At 46.3% G+C, this 23,130-nt stretch overlaps 1 protein-coding gene across 2 annotated transcripts; it reads right to left on the bottom strand.

Annotated features, from left to right (window-relative positions):
* Positions 1–19,335, bottom strand: DENND2C (DENN domain containing 2C). Of its 2 annotated transcripts, XM_009272710.1 has the most exons (18): positions 17,428–19,335; positions 15,558–15,703; positions 14,891–15,003; positions 14,350–14,517; positions 11,398–11,494; positions 10,454–10,498; positions 8,929–9,116; positions 6,698–6,807; positions 6,128–6,197; positions 5,696–5,773; positions 4,712–4,852; positions 4,193–4,341; positions 3,617–3,794; positions 3,240–3,281; positions 1,992–2,097; positions 907–1,146; positions 488–574; positions 1–81 (listed from the first exon to the last, which is right to left on the bottom strand). In XM_009272710.1, exons 1-18 carry the CDS (start codon positions 18,234–18,236, stop codon positions 50–52), a joined length of 2,799 nt encoding a protein of 932 aa, XP_009270985.1. In that variant the 5' UTR covers positions 18,237–19,335; the 3' UTR covers positions 1–49. The 2 variants fall into 2 exon arrangements, 1 of the variants encoding a protein (XP_009270985.1); XR_657260.1 differs by lacking the exons at positions 1–81; positions 488–574; positions 907–1,146 and adding an exon at positions 2,476–2,743 and having other exon boundaries at positions 2,008–2,097.
* Between the last annotated feature and the right edge of the window lie 3,795 nt (positions 19,336–23,130).

Here is a 23,130-nt window from a genome sequence, read left to right as displayed (position 1 = left end):
CGGCACTCCCCGGCCTGCCGCTGCTTCGCTGGCCCGCTGCAGTGCACGTTCATTTCTTCTGAAGAAATTTCATTTTACTTCCTACGGAGAAAAAACAACATTAGGAGCCGAAGACACTCCAAGAGTCATCTGGCTGAGTAACTTCTTAAGGCGGAAATTCACGGGTGGCCACCTCTGCTGGCAGACACGACTTCTGCCCCCTTAACGTGTTCTCAGCCAAGACCAAAGTTAAGAAACAAGTTTAGACAGCTCTAGGATTAGGCAACTTCCACAAACTTTATCTAAAGATGCGAAAGCTTAAAAATAAAAGAAAAATCTTACAAAGTGTTCGGCGTTCCCCGAGGGGCAAATGTAAACAAAAGGAACACAAGCACACAAGACATAGAATGGGCCCTGCTCTCCTTTACGTGCAATTATTTGTTCAATAGCTAAATTTATTAAAAAAAAAAAAAAAAAAAATCAACAAAAAGCAAGGGTGTCCCTTTACCAAGACTGCGAAGGATTTTGTTCATTCCAGTTGGTTCCGTCTCTGGAATACTCTCCAAATACTCCAAGGCACGGACCTCAAAAAGGCCTAAAGAGGGAAAAAAAAAAAAAAACACCAAACCACTCACCTATATGAGCTATTCTACCTTTTAGCATGTGGCATCATATCATTAACAAGGAGGTTACGAAATGGTGCACATAATGTAAGCTGTAGGATCAAGCCCAGAAAGGACAGAGATGGAAAAATTCTTTGCCTCATAAGATGAATTCTGTTGAGTAATTAGAAGGGCATGGAGCTATTACATACGCCAAAATGCCAACAGGATAACTTGCCAGGACAAAAGGCTTAAGAGTCGAAGTCACACGACATTATACTTTGAAAGTGAGTTTGTAAAACAAGAAAGTAAGATCAAACCTCACCTTTGACCACGTTCTTACTTAGCTCTCGATCCTGTATGAAACCCGCAAACATCTGCGTTTCCATGAAGAAGTGCAAGAAATGACGCACATTGCGTGACACATGAGATTTACGGAACAGTTCCCGCTGAAACACCCGCTCCCCTTTTTCTGTGACATTCATGTGCAGGGAGTAGTGTCCAACGATCTCCACAAAGAACTGCACAAAAGCTTCAGAGACCAGGGAGTTAAGAGGCATGTCACCTGTGAAGAGGACAACAGAGGAGAAATTTCCCTCTACATTCATCACTTTGGTCATTCCTCTTATAAAAGAGGAGCAGCATTTACTTTTTAGACTGTCTGTCTCAGACGATGAAATTTCAGATGACTGACTGATATCAAAGAAGCCACAGCTCAAATATTAAGATTTCTCTCCCATGTCAACTTTCTGCTGCAGCTGAGACAGGTTCCATTCTAAAATTTTTCCAGTAGATAAAGCATTCATAATTTCTTTTCCCCTGTCAAACATCTAGTGTCTAATAAGCTGTAAGCTCATAGCAGTCTAAGTTTAATTCTCTTAAAGCATTAGGCAAATTACAGAACACAAACCCACTGGAAAACTAACTTTGTTACTTCCGATGTGCATGGAATTACATAATTTGCCGATGCCATTCTCTCAAGCTACTCAACGCTTTTTAAAATTCTCACACTTATTTATCTGACATTTCATGTATAAAGCAGTTCAACTTTGAAAATGATCTGTCAGATTACCCGCTAAAGTACAGAAACTTGCTATGTTCTCTATTTAAGAAAAATGTTCTCTCTGCCACTTAAGAAAAATCAAAGAAAACTCAAGCATGGGAACTGATGCGCTTGGCCCAAGGAAAACTAGAGCTCTACACATACTGATTGTGAAAAGAGGAACAATTGTTAGGACACCAAACTTCTTTCTAACACATTCACAAGAAAGATGTTCTCAGTAAGATCACAGGAAAACAGCTTTCTAAAATGTCGCTTCCTAATGTTTATTTCCATTTGCTCATTTTTATATCAACTACATGGAAGCTGTAGAGATTTGCTAATGTGAAAACACTTTTCCATAGAAGTACCTTGTGTGTCACTCTGCTCATGTGACAAGATTTCACTTCGTTCTTCCAAGATTTGTACAAGCGCAGCCTGGAGTTTATGAGGCAGGATCTCATCTTCATCTGATACCTAAAGAGAAAAATGGCCATGAAAGCATTTTTGTGTTATATCTATCATCAGTAGAACCTTCTCATTGTGAACAGATGAGAAATACTCATAACATGCCCAAACAGTTAGAGGGAAGTTACTCTGTGATATGGTATATCTTGGTAGAGACAACACATTTGTCTTGTAGCCACAGAAATGAAAAACATTTGCTCAGCACCCTCCGACGACATACTGTTAGTCACACACACAACTGGCCAACAGAGAACAATGTGTGCTATATTCACGACGCAGACTCAGGCTTATTATACCAGTGATAAAACACACAAGAACAACAAAAGTCTGTTGAGAAAATATGACAAGTCTCAACGTTATGGTTAAAAAACCCTGATCCTTTAATACCTTTCTCCAGTTGCAGGCTGCAATGCAAAATAGAACAGTAAGGTGGTGTGGTTTAACCTCAGTTGGCAACTGAGTACCACACAGCCGCTCGCTCACTCCTCGCCTTGCCTTTCCTAAGGCAAGGAAAAGGAGATGCAAGTATCCTCCTGAACTAGTAATACTCCAGTATGTTTACAGCTACTTGTCTGGTGATGTAGAAGCACATTAGGTAAAGTTGAGCAGAGAACCACAAGTGAACTGTGACAATTTGTCTCCTAGACTATCACTCCTGGCCTAGACTATCACTCCTGGGGAAAAAAAAAAAAAAAAAAAAAAAAAAAAAAAAAAAAAAAAAAAAAAAAAAAAAAAAAAAAAAAAAAAAAAAAAAAAAAAACCAAAACCAACAAACACACCCCAGCTAGATGAGAGAGGAGAAAACCCTGTAGAGAACAAGTACACAGGAAAGACAGCCAGAAAGCAGCAAAGAATCTTAGTGGTCCACTTCACATAATGAACCAACTAAGTATCTGTTTTTAAATTCAGCTCAGATAAGCAGCATCTTTGGCTTCGCAGAGCTCTGTACCTCATGCAACCTCAATCTTGCAACAAAGATTTGTAAGCCTGTTCCCTTCTCTATTGATCAAAAAGGAATGCAAGATATTTCTTCAGCCACTGGAGTCTACATATGAATACTAGCTTTTGCTGATTTATTGTTTTCATTTTCTTTCACTGATGCCTTTTCCTGGCATATAACCATGAGTGACTGGTACTGTTATTTCACTCACCTCTTGCAAGAACTTGTCAGCACAAAGATCAACAATCAGAACCTGGGGAAAGATGTACAAAACACACTGACTCTTACAACCAGGTATGTTGCTGTACAGAGAAAAACACTTTTTTTTCTTTTTTTAAATGTCCCCAGTGGCAGGGGATGTCACACACGAAACACACGTTTTGCATAACTGCAGCCTGTCTATAAGAACAGTGATATTATTTATCTTTGATAACAATGGAATACCCTGATGTGTATCTGGCAAGTTCATCAACTGTCTCAGAAAAGTTTAGGAGTTTATATTAAGACAGAATCCACAGAGATTGTTCCAGAGAGTTCAGCCTCATACCACTGACATCGTCCCTCCACTGCGCTTCACCCAATTCTCACCTCTTCTATGGGCAGGTCCTGGAGCTGTGGTAACGAGCAGGAGAGAATGCCAATTAAGAATGGGGTCGGAGAGCACGCAATATCAATCATAGACGTTGGTAGGACTGGTATGTAGGTGTGTTGCCAAGTGAAGGGATAAAGCGTTGCAACTGCGGCATGGCCACATTTAGACAGAGTGCTACAAAGGTAAGAGAAGCACAGAGGGGATTGTCAATGTCTTGTTCAGTACTCAGCTACAGACACAGGTTAGAAATGCTCAGGGAAAATGTAATCCACGGACATTGTTTATGCATCAGCAGAAGCCCCATTCATCCACTTTTAAAGTCAGTTATGGGGAGCTACGAATAGCATCAACCCAGACTAAAGAGGTAAAGGAAACATTTCCTTATCTCCTCTTGCGTAAATAGCATACTCCAAATTCTAAGCATGCGCATGTTGCGTGGAAAGTCTGCAAAAAGCTTTTAAATTTAACTATTTACAAAAAAGTTAGACGAGCTAGCACATGAAACAGGCCCAAACGCAGAAGAAAAGATAGTATCCCTCAGAAAGAACTAGTCACTCAGACTCATTTTTTACCTTAGGTTGTCAGCAACAAAGATCACCCTCCTTTCCAGCAGGAGAGAGGCAAAGACCCGAATTGTGTGAGAGACACTTAGACACTTAAACAGGCATTCGAAGTCAACGTGTTCGAGTCGAGAATCCAATGGACGGCAGAGTTCCATCACCTGAGAGGCAAGCAGAGATGCAGAGCGCTGGAGGAGAAAGCCAAAGCGCAGAGTCAGGCCGGACGAGGGGCAGCCTGGCTGGAGCGCAGAACTGGTGGCTCCTCACAAGTGGAACCCCACGGCCTGGGCAGTCGGCGCAGGGCATCGCAGAGGACTCCCAAGCAGCTCTTCCTTAAAAAGCAGGGAATCACTTCTACGGTAGATGATTCAACGGGAAGCCGGTTTCTGCGACAGCCTGCCTTCAGACTTTAGGACATTATCTCCAGACTAATTATTTACAGGCGGCATCACTCTACAGTGCAGTTTGCAAAGTGCCACTATGCTCCAGAGACACCATCGACACAGGAAAGCCAGTCCTGATTTCCGTTACCTCATTTCCTCCTCCCGGCAGGAAACTCCTCACAGTAATCGTGCGTCCAGGAGCAGGGAAAGGCGCCTCCATTACACTACGCATAAATGGGTGTACTAGGGCTGGGGACATCTCTCGCCTCTTCTCCACTTCATCTAAAATCTGCAGGAAAATACACCGGACATTGGTTCAATGCCTGCTGGTGAGACAGAGGAGATATGAGTCTCTATTAGAGTATCCCATGCCATAGCTACACGTGAAGGCTCCAAAACAGACTCACAGCCCTCTCCCCCCTCGCTTGAGATCCCTGTGAAAGCTCCTTTGAAATGTCTGAACAATCAAATGGGAATAGATACCTGTGAGTACAACTCTCCATTCTCAAATCCAGTCTCCTGCTACTGCAAGGAAATGTCTTGTATGTGGTAATCAAATTCTCACAACTAGTTAGAGGAGTAAGAAGAGCAACACCCCATTCTCCTCCCCAAGAAATCTTTCTGAAACACTGTTCTAGAAACTCTGTGCTCCAACAATTAGAAATCAGCTTTCATCATAAGCTTGCCCCTGTATTCTGCTGCAACAGCTGCCCTTCACCTGCAGTAGCTTTCCCCAGTCTTTACCTCTTTATCTACTCTCCTCATGGTGCTAGGAGAAACAAGCCAAGATCTCCTCCCTCTGGCCCCCCGCCCTTAAACTGATTTTCCATTTCTAAGTCATGGAAGAAGAGGATGAAGGGGCACCATCAGCAATATCAGGTATTAGAAGCCACTTCCTGACAATAATTTGCTGACAGAACAGTCATCTGTGCATCGGCTGACAAGTCCCAGCACTACTGTCATTTTATTTGCCCTGTCAAAGCAAAGGCGGCAAGGAAGCACCATTCTCCTGGGATGAGTTATAATCGCTAAGCAATTCTAGACTGGACAGAAGCATCCAGTTACTTTCTGGAGCTTGCAGGTTGTCAGAGACTTGAGTCTGACAAGAAGTAACAGGCTCTCCCCAATTCACCTTGGAGAAGAGGTTGAAGCAGCCCAGGCGGCTAACGATGCAGTATACCTCAGGAAGGCGCTTCCCTTTCCCTTCTGGCTGAAAGGCAACAGGAACAGTTATGCTGAGAACAGGGATGCAATAAAGAACCTAGCACCTACACTAGCTGATTCGCAGAATTCCTTCTGCTGTAGTTCCCTCTACACTTCTGAGTTAAAAGATTCCTGAGGAATGACCAGTTCCAGGAGCTGTCTTTCACGCCCAAAGCTCATTTCACTGTATTGCTGGGCATCGTCGTGCTCCTTCCCTTATGCATTCAAAGGGCTGGTAACCTCAGCAGCAGCACAGGCGCTACGTAACCCACATGGGAAATTATTGCTGATTCACGTCCTGCACCTGACTGTGCATTTATCAATGCATTCTTTACACTCCACCCAATATACAGATGCTTACCAGGAGCTTCTTGCAGTACCCAAACCAGCGTCTGCCATCCTCACCCGTCAACACAAAAGAAAATGTTTCACTGGGGAACCAAAGAACAGTCAGGGTTAAATTCACCAGGCAGTTCGGAGAAGAGACTGACAAAACAAAGCAAACAAACTACAAGCCATTCTCTTTCTGGTCGTGCTGAAGACCCCCTGCTGTGGTTAGCAAACTACTTTGGGCTCTATTCAGTGTAAAAACCTGCAGCCCATGGACTCTCACTGAGGTACTACAGCTCTCTTCCTTCCCAGCTGCTTCTCCATTCTGCCAAGGAGCAACAGAAGCACTTGCCAGCCCTGGGAGCTGGCCTTGAACAGACGTTAGAAACTTCTTTCTTATAGGAAAGACGGTGCTCAGGCAGAAGCAGCACTTCCGAGTCCACCTCCATATCTCATCTTCCCCTGTCACAGGGGTTAGGGATTCAGCCTTTCCCATTTTTCCTTGCTCTGGTTGCAATTCCTCTGGTCCAGGAAACTGGCACATACCTAAGATTTCAGCATTGCCTGTTTCAGGCATGAGTATTCAAAACCAAGTCTTTACCTTTTAAGGTCTGATGCAGGAAACCAGTCTTTGGGATCTGGAAAGCAGAATTTGGGAATGACCTTTAGCCTCTCTTCTGTATCCTTTGACTGTCTGAAGGGATGTTCAGGCTGGAGGGGTAACACATGCATTTGAAGTCACTGAAGTGTGGTGCACAGCTGCAGCATTTAAAACAATGGGAGACAGTATCTTCCTGACACTTCCAAATGCTGAACCATCAGATAGCTAATGCACAAGTACAGGAGAACATATTCTGACTATAACAGATTCCCAGTTCCCTCTTGCATCTTTCCTGCTGACTAGACCTTCGTAAAATTACCCAGCTGGTCTTGGTAAGAACTGAGTAAGGATTTACAGGCATGGCCAAGTTTATTGGGGAATGAAGCTAGAACTGACCCCCCCAAAATGATGGTTGTGTCAGCTTGCCTTGGTTCTATTCCTAGGAGATTTGAAGACACTAAGAGGAACAGGAATGTGTTCAGCTTGTGATGTGCAGATCATTCATCATTCAATTGCGAAAACAGTGTATCTGAATCACATGTTCCAGTTACCATGTGTGGGCTCAAGTCAAATCCCTCAAAGACTACAGGACAACTTTCCATGCTCAAAACTGCTCAGAAGGGGCAAAAGGAAGGTTTTCAAATAAGAGAGATCACATTTAAGTAGGAAATGCTATACTATTCCAGTGTCCCAAGCTGTGACAGCATGAAGGATCGGTTAGGAAAACAGTACAGCATTTTAACAGAGTAACAGTTGTACAAAAGCTTTGATGTCCTTGGGCATGCAGCCCAAAGAAGAGGGTGACAAGCAGATTACTTGGAAGCAAGGCTATTTTTAGAAGGGAGACAAATCTGTAATGAGAACACTTCCATAATTACTGGGCAATGTTTCCTGCAAAATCCCAACATGATAGACTGTCCCGTATAAAGTCACTCACCAAAACACTTTACTTTGAGCAGAGGGTAAATAAACACTGAAAAAATAATTTGTTTTGTTAGCGCATTTATAAAAGCCAGTGAAGAGCCACATGGTACAGTTGGGTCTGATTGTCTGCTAGGGCACCAGGAAAAGAACAATGCACTGCCCTTCCCAAAGGCGATGAACAGATTGAGAGGCTGCACCAGGGAAAAGCTAAATCTGGTTACATTCCTTTCTTCCTCCTAACACCCTGCACTCTTAAGCAGATATTATTTATTTATGTTCAGTTTTACCCACTAAATGAAGACTGTGCACTCTTTCTGGCTGTAGTCCCTTATTCATTTTGTGAATCCAAAACATTCACACATTTAAGACACCAGAGTTATTTGCACACAAATCCCTTACGCAGCTGGACACTATGGGTCCTGCTGGAGTCCCACATAACCTCCCTTAATGAACCTGACATCTCCTTCTCTATTTGTATGACATGCAGATTCCTTAATAATCTCTGGCTTACTCCTGATAGCACAGCTAGAATTACTAGTTTTGTTCTGTTTTTTAGTGGAAGGCAGCAGGTACAAGCCTAGATAGTGAGAACTTAATTCATTTCAATCTGGAACGACAGAAGCAAGCATCAAGGCTCCATCCTCTTAGCTTCACAGTAACTACTGCATACACTGAGTCATAATTCGGAGTCACACACTGATCTTGTCATCCATTTGGGCTGAACAGACAGAAAAAAAGCTCATTTCAAATGGCTTGTTCTAGCTACAGTACTTTAACTTCCACAGTTCTCCTCTGCTTTTTGGGGGCTAGTACACATGGCTTTGCCATTTTAATTTTTTTTTTTTCCCAGAACAGTATAAATAAGCATAAAAGCCCTGGCATTCTAGTTCCTGTACACCATCAATCAAATTCCTTCACTCGTCATTTATAAATCACAGACTACCAGGATGAGGTCATGCCAGCTTTGGGAACAGAGCACTGCACTCCCTTTCCTCTCCTGCAGGCTGCCTCAGCAGTGTATCATAATACAGTACGGCTTTATGATATTTCCAGGCATTTAAAGTTAGAGCAGGAGCCTTCCTAGTTCCAAAAAAAGACAGTAAACTCATTATCAAGAAAGATATTCAACAACTGCCCAACGCTATACATTAGGTCTGTAACAGAGCAAGGTGCTTCATATTCCAAGCCTGTAGCCTAATCAGTGGGCCAGCTTTACTCGTATAGAGTTTAGGAAGGGATACACACTGCGAGAGGAAATAAACAGCTGCTGAGTGTGTTTTGTGCGCAGGTTTCCATGCAGCTCCTACCTTGCTGGGAAACTGCTGTATGATCTGTGGTGTGTACGTCATCTCAGATGCCTTCTTGTGCAGTGACACCACCACAAACAGCTCAAATAGCTGCTGCTCCTGAAGCTCTATCAAATCCCTCTCCAAAGTCTGGTAGTGCGGGTTCCTCTTGGAGGCTGACTGCACCTGCAGCAGGCACCTGTGTCGACCTGAAGAAAGGAACAAATCCAAAACCAGCCTGTGGCTATCACTGCCACACACCTAGAGGTCACAGAAGAGGACTCGCCACCACCTTTAGAAGGGGGGGAAAAGAGATGGGTGCATTTGCCTAACATCACTGCTGCGCTCTGCGGGACTTGGACTCCTGCATGAGCTCCTCAAGCACAGAGCTGTTCCAGATAGGGGGGCACTGGCCTTGCAGCAGCTCTGCAAATCCCTCTTGACTGATAGCTAGCATTCTCCTGCTGTCCTGACATTCTTTCCACACATCTGAGAGCAACACACGGTGGTAACAATGAGGGAATCCCAGCTGTGAGAAGAAGCCCAGCTCCACCAGTTCAGTAATTGCCAGGCCTCAGGCAGCTACTCTGTAAAGCAGCATGGGCATTCAAGAGAGGCAGAGCCAGTTTCCTGGCCAAGAAACCTCCAGGCTGGGACGTCTTGACAGGCAGTACAGACTCACAAGCACAGGCACAGCACTCTGATGTAAGAAATTCCTGTGGCCCAGGCACCATGACACATACTGGACACTTTGGAAACAACTCTTAAATCAGGCAGTGACTCAATCACTGTATTTCCGCAGAGACTCTTCACTCTCCATTACTCTCCTTAACATAAAAAACTGGAACTTCACTATTCGCTCCAAGTTAAGGCCTTCTATATGCTTCCCTCCAAATAAATGAAAAGTCTAAAACAATTCTGTTGATCCTTTTTGCTAGATGCTTGCTTAGAGACATGACAGAGTCACTCATCAGGGTTGCTGGCCAACCATTACCATTTCTCATTCAAACCTTACCAGCATAGAAACTGAAGCCTCTTTCGGTCCTTCCCACACCAGCTAAAACCAAATAGGTATTTCAAGTCTGTAGTTTGGGCCTATGATCAAACTCAGGAGTGTGGAACCAGACAAATAACCAAGTGATTCCTCCCCAGAGGAAAGGGCATTTCACAACATTATACATATAAAACAGAACCAAGGGAAGGAAGTAGGGGAAAAATAACCTCAAGTGTTAGCAGCAAAGGTGATCCAGGGACAATCTCCTGCAAGACATATTTTAGTTAACTGTGACTCTACCAACCCAAAAATGAAGCTACTTCTAGCGACTGGCAGATTAATGGCATTAAACCTCAAGGGCTCAGGAGAAGTGGCAGAAATAGAGGTTGATTTGTCACAGCAACAGCTCCCAGCCTTGGCCATGCTGCGTCTTAGATGTTCCCTTTCTCTGTCTTGCCAGAAGCCACAACTAGTCAGTGTGCTTATCCCATTAGAGCCTTAGCCAAATGTGTAGTGCTATGGGGACAGGACCAGCCCCTGTGATTCACTCACTTTTTGGCTGATTTTCCGTATCACTTTCATTCCCACTGGTTTCACCTGAAACACACATAGTTTTCACTTATTAGCCATGCAGAAGGAAGATGGGCAACACCCAAAGTTGGGAAAGAGAGAGAACTTTAGACTCATCAGACCAACACCACTCAGGGCTGCCCACCTATCCTGATTTTCCGTATCACTTTCATTCCCACTGGTTTCACCTGAAACACACATAGTTTTCACTTATTAGCCATGCAGAAGGAAGATGGGCAACACCCAAAGTTGGGAAGAGAGAGAACCTTTAGACTCATCAGACCAACACCACTCAGGGCTGCCCACCTATCCCACACCCCAGCCGGTACTGGCAAATGTGCTACAACAGCAAATTTCAAACAGCGGAGTTGATATCAAGTCACTACTTCCAGTAAACCACCTGTAGGTCAGCTGAACACAGGCAAAGAACAGAAACCAGGTGGTTATTTGATGCTGCTCTAAAAGTTAACAGAGTTGCTGAACAGAATATACTATAAATAAAGACCATACCATGGCTACAAAATCAGAACAACACAAGAACATCACTTTAGAAGCACAAAATCGATGAGTGGAGTAGTCAGAGGTAGTTCTCACCCCAAGTGGTTTTGTGGGGAATTTTTGGGTTTGTTTTGCTTTTTTGAAAAAGCACTTTTAACCAGTAGCCCAGCTCTTCAGGCTCAGATGGTAGTGGAATCTTCCATTTGTGACAGTGTTAAACTTGGGTTAGGCAAGTGTTCCCAATCCTAGCGGTGCTGAAAGCTCAACAATTCCATCTGCAAGACATGGGGTTTACCACTGTCAAGTCAGCCCAGCGTGAGCTGCAGGAGGTGGTGGTGCCTGGCCTGCTAGCAGTACCCCAGGATGTACAGGAACTGTGCTGCTCAAGAGGTTTATAGCAAAGAGAATGGTGCTGGAGACCTCTATACCTTTCATTGGAAGCGCTTCTCTCCCAGCAGGACCGAGCAACTTCACCCTCTTCTTTCCACGCTTAGAATCAAAGATCTCCTGTATTTTTAGTACCAGCTGAAATCCAAAGCAGAAGCAGAGGTTAATGTGTGGGTCCAGAAAAGGGTCCAGGTACCAACAGGACTGCAGCCCAACAGTTATCATCTAGCACCACAACACTTGGGAAAGGCTACCCAAGTCCTGCCAGGGACCCTGGCTTAGAGACTGCTTGCTAGAGTACTTTTAGCACAGCTCACTAGATAATGAATGAGCACAGAATTTCTGCTACAAGAGAGAGATTACTGTTAGCACAACTCAAAGCTGACACCGAACTGTACAAGCATTCTGGAAGTTATCATACTTTGCTTACCAAACAGACAGCAGAAGCGGCAAACTGTCTGGCATCAGATCTCCATTTTCTATTAGAGGGGGCAACTGCAAAGGCACTTGCAAGAATATCTTATAAACCCTCCACCACAAAGGACTCTGAACTCCGCATGCTCTCAAGCATCCCAATTCTTTCCAAGCCCAGAAAAAGCAGAGCTCTCTCAATGTAGCTTGGGGTTTGTTTTTTGTTTGGTTGGTTGGTTTGGTTTGGTTTTTAAGTTTGCTGCTGTAGTTGGATGTCAGACAGCTAGAGTAAGTTCTCCAAAGCACCATGCCAGGGACAGAACAAGGCTGCTCGAAGCACAGTCTTTATCCCAGGGTAGTTTGCTAAAATGAAAGGATTATGTACTTTCATTTTGCATAGGTGAAGAAAGACAGTGGGACAGAATAATGGGTCTATGCTGCAGGGACACCACAGACCTGGTCCACTGGAAGAAAAAATTTTGAAAAAAAACCCATAGCTGAATGCAGACTAAGCTACAGACATGAAAGAAGGGTCAACATTTAGACACTCCAAGTCGATGCTGTTAACCTTCCTTCCACTGGTCACAACGGCCTTAAAACCAAAGTCCTAATGCTTTCTGTTACTCCTGTCACAGGCCTCTCTGGACTCCCCCCCCTCAGCTGCCAGGTATACAATGCTGCAGGTGGCTCCTTGATTCTGAATGTCAAAGACAGCTATCACTTCATTGTGAAGAAGGATTTATGCTAAAGGCAGTGAGCAGGTCAAGTTCATTCTTGTCTCCAGTTAAGAATTCATTAAATGCTCCCACTGAATGCAGGAGGGTGGGGCCCAGCCATTTGTCACCACAAATACTGCATAAAAAGGAAGATATTTAGCAAGAGAACCTGTTTTTCAGCTCAAGCCTTTATCCCCAGCTCAGCAAACTAGGCTTAGGCTCTTCCCCTTTTCAGATCTATTTCTCCCCATTTTCTGCGTTAGCCAGTCCTCCTAGCACTAGCACGATGAGGCTGCAAGGAAGAAAACAGCCCACAGCAGAAAGCAGTACTTCTGCAAAACCTGCCTTCTTTCCCCTCTACCATCCAGCCTTACCTAGAGGATTTCCATTTCTGTTCTGATTTTTCTGCAGTTGAGTCACCAGTGAAAGATATTGGGTGTGTTTAAGGCAGCTATGTGTTTCTTAAGCAATAAGTATCTTTTTTCTTTTTAGACTCCAATCCTTTTCTCAATCTCTCGAGCAATCTTGGCTCAGTTCCTTGTGAGCAAAAAGAGTAAAGTGTGCTTCCTGCATGTAAATTGTTACCAGATTTCTGGAATAGGTTTGCTTTTGGAGAATGTTTTATTTTCCCCCTCCAAATGAAAGACACTCTCCATCACAGCATTTTTATAATCTTGCCATCTCCTTCCTGATTTTCCAGGCCTACAGTTTGTTTAAAAACACATACAGAAGTTGCTTGTTACTCTAAAGTACTTAATGTTTGAAATGTATTTTGCAACTATCCAACTCTACCTCACAGTCTTGTGCAATTTGAGCAAATACACCCAATTTTCACAAGAAATAAAGATTTGCAGAAATTAGATGATTTTACCATGGCAAAAGTAAGCTGTTGCCACTACAACTGGAATTTGAGTCCTATGCACTAAGTGCCACTACAGTGGTAGCTGCAACTGTCCTTCTAGAGCACATGCTGCATTTTATCACTGAGGGACATGAGCTGGTAACAAAGACTAGTATCTCGAAAGACTCCCAACGCATCAAATGAGAATTACAACTGAGTCCTCTATCGTGAAGGTGGATTAAAAGCCTTCTCACTACTCTGGCCTCAGAAGCATATCTGCCTTTGCACACAGGCAGGAGGGAGCAGCCAGAGGCAGCAGAGGGGAGAACTGTATGAATGCTTTGTGAAATGTGCTTATCCCTAAAAGCTGCTCTTCACCTTTAGACTATGAAACAGCTGCAAGGGTATGTTCCTGATGGCAAGTCAAGAACTCCAAGCCAACATGCCAAGTAACCAAGGGCCCAGCCAGCTCCCCACAGCAGTCCCACACTGTCAGCCATTTAACAACTCAGTGCCTGCACTGAGAACATAAAGGTCAGTCTGAGAAGTCACCAGGAGCAAGGGACACGTACACACAATTGTACAGAGCTGGCCCTTCAGCTCACAGAGAGCTTCCTTGCATTCCTGCACCGCATTGAGCACAAAACCAGCATCATTACACTTCATGGAAGCATTGGGAACAAGGCTTAAAGGACAAAGCACGAGGAAGAGCTAGTATTCACGCACAGCACTGATCTCCAGGTCAACCCCTAGTACTCCGTTTGCAGATTCTTGGCCAACAAAACCACTGCCGCCCCGGCTAGAACTGGCACTCTGTTTTTTGATCCCCGAACATCTGCCCTGCTACTTGGAGGGGAAATGGTTTGAGCAGGGTCACTTGTCCACACATACAGCAGTGCTAACCAGCATTCACCTGCCAGACACAGAGCTCCATGACCACTTACAAAGCACTTAGAAGGTGCTAGACAAAGCAGCAAGAGTTTGAAATGCCATGTAAGAAGTAATGTTTCATGCTTAAATCTCACCCAGGGCAAGTTCTTTCTTCTGCTAGCAGCCTCTACTGCTCGGAACAGCTTCCACTCGGTCAGTGTGACAGGCAGGGTTGTGTCCTTCACCATTTTCCCTTGGAAACTTGTCTGGGAGGGCTTTAGCTCAAGAGTCTTGCGACTGAGGAAGGGAGGTTTTGGGGGAGGCTAGAAAACAGAATCAGAAGAGATGGTTAAGCATGGGATTAAGCTTTGGTCCAAGCTCAGAGTCAAAGGAGTCAGATTACAAATGATAAACTTCCTGCAGCCTCCTGCTCTACCAAGCTCTCCATCCCACCCCCACCCCACATACTCAAGCATCTCATCAACACTCTCTTGTTCCTATTCTTTTAGTCCTTAGCAGCTTAATCAACTGCCACTGCCATGGTTGTTCATTATCATTTACATTAATACCAAACAATAAAAAATAAGGAAAACCAATGACGTAGTAGTGGGGAATGTGGGGCCGGGGGGAGCACAAAATAGGGCCCTTGTGAGGATGACTCTGTAAACATGTGACAATTTAATCCCCTCACCCTACCTTGGGAGCCCTACTGGTGCTCCGGGGGGGTGGTAGCTTCCAGACAGATGGGACCTTCCACAGGGGTAAGGGCAGCGCTCCAATATCTTCATAGGGGTCCTCTTTTGCAGGACCTGGAAAAAGCATTGGATGGGGGATTTATGAAAAGAGATAAAGTCCTGCATTCTTGCAAGGGATGAAAGCAGGGAGAGTGTCCAGTTGTCTGCCAAGCTTTGACAGGCTCTGAGAGAGACCTGTTTTAAGATGGATTAGGTTCCCACCACTCAAAGATCCTTCTAACCCACTACCATCAACTTGGCAATCTGTACACGGACTCAGCAAAACAAAACACTTCTACAACTGCAGAGAAAGTAGCCCTCTTGCAAAGCAGCTAATTTTGTCAGTGTTCACACTGATCTCTCTGCAGCACTCGAGCAAAGCATTTGAAGAGCTAATAAAGAAATCAGTTTAGCACAGGCCAATTCTAGCGACCTTCCATGACATCTGAAATCAGCTGTTAACATGCAGATAGTCACTAACATCAACAAAGAACCCCATATGGGGAAGACCTTAAAAGTCACACAGCTGGAAAGGGCCTCAATGCATTCTCATCTTCATTCCTCCCTCCCCAGCAAATTTGCTACCCTTAATTAAAGTGAGTGCATCCCCCAGAAGCACGGGCACATACAGATAATGTCCTCGTAGATGTTGTCTTCTGACTGTGTGTAGACAAGCCTGGATCCTCTAGTGCCATTTGTCTCTTGAAGTCTGTGGGAGTTGGTGGTTGCCATCCGGTTGCGGAAGCCCTGGATGTCCTCAAACTCAAAAGATTTCCTAGAGGAAAACCAGTGTAACTTCTTCTAAAGGCACCTGCATGTAACAGTGAGTTGCTATCTCCAGTCCACACAGAGTATGGTCCTCCTTGGGGCCATCAAGCACATAGATGCTCCACTCTGGACTCTCTGATTTCCAAGTGTTGAGGTTTAACCCCAGCCAGCAGCTCAGCCCCACCCAGCCGCTCGCTCGTTCCCACCCAGTGGGATGGGGGAGAGAATCAGAAGGGTAAAAGTGAGAAAACGTGTGGGTCGAGATAAAGACAGTTTAACAGGTAAAGCAAAAGCTGCGCACACAAGCAAAGCAAAATAAGGGATTCATTCACTATTTCCAATCAGCAGGCAGGTGTTCAGCCATCTCCAGGAAAGCAGGGCTCCATCACACGTAACGGTGACTTGGGAAGACAAATGCCATAACTCTAAATGTCCTCCCCTTCCTCCTTCTTCCCCCAGTTTTTATTGCTGAGCATGATGTCATATGGTCTGGGATATCCCTTTGGTCAGCTGGGGTCAGCTGTCCTGGCTGTGTCCCCTCCCAAATTCTTGCCCACCCCCAGCCTGCTCACTGGTGGGGTGGTATGAGAAGCAGAAAAGGCCTTGATTCTGCGTAAGCACTGCTCAGCAATAACTAAAACACTGGTGTGTTATCAATACTATTTTCATCACAAATCCAACACACAGCACCACACAAGCTGTGAAAAAAATTAACTCTATCCCAGCCAAAACTAGCACATCAAGAGAGTCCTACTCACTACTCCGGGAGACTTTTAAATTAAAAATTAAGTTGGAGGCTCCATGGCCAAGCACACTCCAAGCAGGTATGGCAAGTCCCATCCAGTCACAGAGGCAAGAACCCCAAACACATTTTGCAGACTAAGCACTTGCAGCAGTACTCAGAATTAGGGCACTGCTTTCTACTGGACCTCTCCTACTGCTCATGCTAAGGGTGTTATCGCATTTGCGAGTTTGCATTTTCATACACTTGGCCTCCATTTCAAAATTATGGCACAGAGGTCACAGAGGTCACAAAGGAGCTGGCAGGGATTTAGCCCATCATCATAAAATTTGGTTTGTTGCTGCATGCTTTGCCATGGTGAAAGAAGGTTTCAGGAGTTCTAGCCACATCTCCACCTATAATGTTCACGCTACTGTCCAGCACAGCTGCCCTAGGCAGCTCATCTGTAAGCAGAACTAGCATCAACCTAGCTCAGAGGTTTTTTACTCTGTAACAGGGACCTTCGTATAGAAAAGAGGGAAGACTAGCCAAACCTACTGCAACAGGGGTACCCACAGCTGACAGCCTCCAACTTTAAGCAACAAGAGAATCTTTCACTCACAGGAAAGCCAGAACATTTAGCAGCCATGCTGCCCCAAGAGAAAGCTATTCTGTAATCCACAAATTGCAGCTGAGGACAAGCTCAGGGCAAGAAGCAGGCAGCACTCTCCCTGGGGCCAGCATATTGTCACTCAACTCTGTTTTAAGGTGTGGGACTCACATCTGTTTGGCGCTTTTAGCCTTCTTTGCAAGATTATCAGCAGCAACAGCAGTGCATACACAGTGCTGGAAAGGGGATACCTTCATCCAGAGATATCCTCTCCCCATCAACAGAGGCATCAACAGTACTAGCAGCTCCACAAGGATATTGTAGCAAGGAAGCTGTTTAAACCCATCTAGAAACTGATTTAAGGAAACACGTTTCAGATACGAGAGATGAATCGATGTACCTCTGGGTTCTCCCTCTGATCCTCCTGCAGGCTATTCTCTTCTCAGGATTGTTGGAGGATGACACCAAGTCTCCTCCATGCTGCTTTTGCAGGGGAGCTTCCCTGGTAGCACTGGCATCGCTACAGCTACTAGCACCCTTTTCTGCAAGATAGCGGAAAGTCCTACGGGGCTTGGGTGGTGGGACAGCAGCTGGCACCTCCTCTTGCCCCTCAGCCTCAGAGTAAATGTTTTTCAACCTCCTCTCTGCCCTGCAGAGAGAGTCTGCTCCTTTGATTTTAAGTTCTTTTTCTGTGGAGCCACAGCTCCCTTTCTCCCTCTGAAGGTCCAATGGAACTGGTGGGGCTTTGCCAGGCAGAAGGGGATCTACTCGCCTCCACAGAGCTTGTGAGGTATAGAAGTTCCCTGGGGGCAGTGTCGCCCCTGGGTCCAGGAAGCCTGCTTGCCACTCTCCTTTCTCCTTGGCTTGGGAAGCTAGGCTGCATGCACAGGGCTTGAGGTCACCACAGTCATCAGTCTGCAAGCAACTCCGTGCATCTTCCCTGAAGTCCAAACCCAGGCTCTTTGGATCTTTGGACTTAGTCTTTCTGCCCTTCTCTGTATGTTCTGGCTTCACTTTGGGTAGGGCATCACAGCTGGGATCATACCTTACTCCGAAATCCTTCAGCTGCTGTTTCTCCTTGTTGGAGCACCCTTGTGTCCTCCCCTCCCACTGGGAGATCTTCTGTTTGATGTTGCGGCAGTGGCTCCGGGAGAGGGTCTGCACAGCAGAACGGGAGAAGCTACTGTCCACTGACCCTGTTGGGTGCATGACAAGTGCCAATGTGCTTACAAACACCCCATCTCCAGCCTTGTCCAGGTCCACCTGTGTCCCTCACACATCAAGCTGGCATGAGACTCCAAAGCACCCAGTGGTGTCCAAGAGCCCCTGGGTGTCAGCTCTGCAAGGACTGCCTGCTAGCACAACCTACGGACAAAAAGAAGAAAAGAACCATCAGCTGCACTCCAGCCATACACACCACCGGGAACTCCCAGCTGCTCTCTGGCAGTTGCTGAAGAACATTCCTCCCCAAATCACATGTTCAAGACTGGCTTCCAGAGCACGCTCCCCACAAAGCCTGTTTCTGTAGCACACATCTGGGAGGGCTAACAAAAGGAAGTAGAGGTCTCACTAGCTTAAAAAACAAAAAAAACACCACAACAGGAACAAAACACAGCCAGGGATCCCAAGGGTCCAAACTCAAGGAAATTATTTAATGGCACAGGAACACAGCAGCACAGCCTGGCTGCAGCAGAGCTCTCAGCCAGCCCCTCTGCTGCTTGCTTGTACCGGTGCAGGCCAGGCAGGAGTGCTCAGTTTCTCCTGATGCTCTGTACTGCTCAGAGCACCTCAGGCAGCACATAGCCAAACCACTGCAGCACAATGTCTCTACCAGAGCTCTCAACACAGCAGAGACACAGCAAGATAGAAGATACCACACCAGCTCTATAGAAAGGGAACCACATCTACTTCTCCAGAGAGTCAGCAGCAGCAGGATGGCTGCTGCTTCACACAGGAGGACTAGGACAGTTGTGATGACTGCAGAAGAGCCCAACTGCACTCCTGCTCCCAGAAGTGCTCTCCTGCTGCACAACACAAGTAAAAACCTGTCTGATATTCTGCTTGTCAACACCTGACCTAAACTTGCCATCAGAGAGACTGGAGGGCAGTGGTGCCCAGCCCGTGGCTTGCAGCCAGGGGAAGTATTAAAAGGCATACACAGAGGCCAAAAGGCAGAGGAAACTGGTGAGTCCTCACGCTCAGGAGGAAAATAGCCCCATGTTTAGATCAGCAGAGGAGAAGGAATGCTAAAGAAACACTATGACTTCTCCTACCCAAGCAGAGCCTGCGCAAACAGGAACTATGCTGTTTGAGACTACCCCAATGTATAATCCAGAGGATACAAAAAACAGTCCTCCAGATAGTCCTGCAGCAAGAAAGGCAGGTGAAACTGCCAGGGAGAACCTGGGTGGCTGTACAGACCCAGCACCTACAGGTCCAGTATAAGCTCAGTACAGACATTTCATATGTGGAGTCCCCAGCCTCGGAGCCCTTCGGCTCTACCTGTAGCTCATAAGGCATCCCCAATATTCTCAGATATGCCAGCAAGGTTGAAAACTCATCTTGGATGGAAGACAGCAGCCCATAGGCTCTAATATGCTCTGTTCCTCCCTTTCTCCAGGCAGTTGCCCCATTTCAGAAGTTCCAACCCTCCAGGTCTATTTAACATTCTCCATTTGTATTAGGAGACAAGCGCTCAGCAAACCTCAGGCCAGGTTGCCATGCAGCAAGCCTGGCCACGCTGGCTTCAGTAACATTCCCCTGGCACTAAGAAGTCTCCCTGCAAAAGGCAGAACAAGAGCAGCAAGCAGTCTCCATTCCACACATGCAGCAAAAACAGAGGACCTCTGCAGAAAGCAAGCCAGACTTGCTTCAGGTGGGAACACAGGCCATAGTCAAACAAAGCGTGTACTCAGGCTCCACCTGACAGATCCAGCCAGCTCTCACTGCCAAAAACTGGGTACGTGTCCTCCAAAGCTGCTATTACGACACCCAGTCTTCACTGACTCACCAGAGCCTGTAAGAATTTGCAGAACCAAGGATGGGAAGCAAACCAAGCTGGAAGGCAAAGGAGCTTAAACCCGCCTGACAAGGGTTCATGCCCCATGCACCAGGCTGGGCGTGGAGAGCCCCTACCACAGCAGAGGCCTGCATCCTTCCCACTGTTGATACGCACCTCAAATTCCAGGGCTCCAGCACTACCGGCTCTATCCCTGGCATTGCTGATCTGCTTGGCAGAGGCATTTGCGGTGCAATTAAAAGAAAAGCACTGGCCTTGGCAGACCTACTTGATACAGTTAGTGAGAAAGCTCATTGACGTAAGAAAGCCCAGGCAATTCAGTGATGGCTTGGGCACACATGGCACCAAGCCTCAGCTCTCTGCTGCACTTTCACACTCTCTACCAAAGCAGCATTGCGCACTGTGGCAAGAAGCTCACTGCTGCCTGTCTCCAGAGAGAACAGCGTGGGTTCTTGCAGTCTGGCATTGCTTATCACATCGTCCCAGATAGCTGCCAGTAACTCTCCCACTCAGCAGTGAATGGGCTAAACTTAGACAATCTGGGTAAGCAACTGAACTGGGGATATTTGCTCCATCATCAACCCTCTGTCCCTCATCAGCATTCCGCCCTGTCCTCAACGCTTCCATAGCCACACCGCTCCTGACCACCACCCAGCATGTCTCCGAAGAAGCAAAGTGAAGCTACTACTGTGCAGGTGGCACTGCGGCTCCAGTACCAGCTCCAGCATGGCACAACACCCCCTCCCCACTCCTGCCAGTAGCAACGTGCAGGCAGGGGATGAGCAAACAGAAGAGGGCTGCTGATGCCCTCACGGAGGGGCAGGGAGAGAGCAGAATAAGTTCGAGAATGACAGAGAACACACGAAACAGTAAACCACACCTACCCCACTTTCCCCGACTCCCTTGCCCAGGGTACTGCAGTGCTACCGTGCCCCACTGCAAGACCCTCTTCCGGCACAGCCAGGCTGCTCCCCTGCTGCTCCAGGCAGCAAGGGGCCCCTGCCCTCTCCTATAAATAGGCATTGTTTCCAAAACATCCTGAGCCAGAACAGAGCCATCCTTCCTCAATCCCTGTCTGCACAGCCCTGATTAGCAGACAGGAAAGCAACCTTCCCCTTCCCTATGCCATTGCAACTACTCTACAGCAACAGTGCTCAGGGCAGCTCTTGAGGACCTGAAGCACAAGCTAGCAAAGAAGCAAAGGCTCTGATGGGGAAAGCCAGGCTAGGAGAGGGGTGAAGCAGCCTCCTCTCAGCCAGTACAGCTTCAGACCAGGTACCTTTACTCCCTGCCAGGTCTCCAAACATAGGACCACTGGATGCAGAACTTGCACAGGGACAGGCCCCCGAAGGACCTTGCAGTGCGGAGCAATGGGCTTATTCACAGGACTAGGCACTTCAAGGCTAGCATATGCATTCATGGAGCACATGCAGCTCCATGCTGACAGGAAGCCCACACGTGGCACCAAAGACTCCCTTGCTTCCCAACAGCACTGGCAGCTTTCTTCTCTGAATACACCAGCTGTCAGCTACCCCTGGGCTCAGATCAGCAGCCTGGCAAAACATCTGCATACAGCATCCATGAGTGCTAATCATTGCACAGAGTAGACTGAGTAGCCCTGCTCAGTTTTCTAGTTGGGTCCATCCTCAGAGTGTGCAGGGCTGCCTGTGCTCAAGCAGGTCAGGTCTGCTGGCTGCCAGCCTGCCCCATATCCTTCCTCCTACGACTCACATTGGTAAGGGTGCAACAAAAAGTGCATTTGCTGTAGTTTCCTCAGCCAGCCTGCCATATTTCTGCTTCCTGATATAAAGCCATGGCCCAAGTCAGCCTAATGCTTCTGACCTCTCCTACTGTCCACATCTGTGGTTCCGTGATGAGGGACAACCAGAAACTGAGAAACATGGTGGAGAAGCACAGTCCCAGCCAGCATACAGGTACTGGCGAGACTACGTCTGCAGTGCTGCCTCTGGTTCTGCTCACTGATGAACGCCCAGAGTTCAAGCAGTTCACCCAGTGCTCAAGCAATTATCTGGCTCTAGCATCCAGAGCTACACAGACCCATATGCAGAAACAGGATCCACATTGAGTTTATTTCCTCTCCTTCAGCATAAACCTACCAAGTAATATTACTTCTCCAGCCAGTGAAACTCAACGCACTGGCTGGAGAAGTAGTATTTTACTTAGAAGGTGAAGCAATAAGCTTCACTCACCTAAGAAGCCGTACAGTTTTGAGTGCAACAGGGAAGGTCTTTCCAAGACATGTCAATGATCTTTGAACTACCAGCTACAACTAGAAACACATGGCTCCTGGCTCATCTTAAACACAGAGTAAAGCACAAGCTTAAAGCACCCGACGTTCTCTCCTGCTCAGTGCTGTTCTGCCAGCCACAGCCCTGAACTGTGTCTTCCAAAATAACCATCCGAGGAGAAGAATGCAGCTCTTCACCTGTCCAGGCTTGCAAGGCAAGTGGCTGCTATCAAGAACCAGGCATTTAATCTAAGCTCATCACGTGAGCCAGGGCAAGGGTAGAGACTGATCTTTGGTGAAGAAAGAGCAGACTCGGGTGGTCTGATCCAAGGTAAGTAACCCTCAGACGCAGTCTGAGATAGGCCAAAACACAGCTTAGGGACACAGAACTGGTAGAGACCACCTAAGTCAGGCAGCCAGCACTTGTATCTCAGGGACCACACACACCATTCCTTTCACAAACTAATCAGACTTAACATGACTGCTTCTCTCCTGACCTCTCCTTCCAAACTCCTTCAGTGGCTCCAGTATGCTTCCCAGTGTTTCCACAGAAGCCAAATTTATCATCCCTACTGTATTAGTACTTACAGCAGTTCGGTGTAGTCAAGAATACTGAATTCATTTCATTGAAAGCAGTAGTTTTGGGCGAAGAGAAATTAAGTAATTTCTAGACAAAGTATCACACATTTCTCCCAAAAGACAGTCTCTCCCATCCATGCTGTATGAAGACAGCTTCCATATCTTTATCCAAAGCAGAAGAATGAGGCACATTCACACCACGTGATAGGTAGCCCTGATTCTTTTTCCAATTCTGAAAGCCAGAAAGCACGGTAAGC

The sequence above is a fragment of the Aptenodytes forsteri genome, unplaced genomic scaffold, assembly GCF_000699145.1.
Source record: "Aptenodytes forsteri isolate BGI_AS27 unplaced genomic scaffold, ASM69914v1 Scaffold142, whole genome shotgun sequence".
NCBI classification, from domain to species: domain Eukaryota; kingdom Metazoa; phylum Chordata; class Aves; order Sphenisciformes; family Spheniscidae; genus Aptenodytes; species Aptenodytes forsteri.
Note: the sequence above shows the minus strand (reverse complement) of the source record. Positions and strands in the feature narration are given on the sequence as shown.

Excerpts from the sequence above, each read along its gene's own strand:
- DENND2C (XM_009272710.1), bottom strand. The coding sequence starts at position 18,236 with ATGCACCCAACAGGGTCAGTGGACAGTAGCTTCTCCCGTTCTGCTGTG. Across the intron at positions 9,117-10,453 it reads TACGGAAAATCAGCCAAAAA|GTCGACACAGGTGCCTGCTG; the intron begins GTGAGTGAATCA and ends TCCTTTCTTCAG. Across the intron at positions 2,098-3,239 it reads CTGACAAGTTCTTGCAAGAG|GTATCAGATGAAGATGAGAT; the intron begins GTGAGTGAAATA and ends TTTTCTCTTTAG.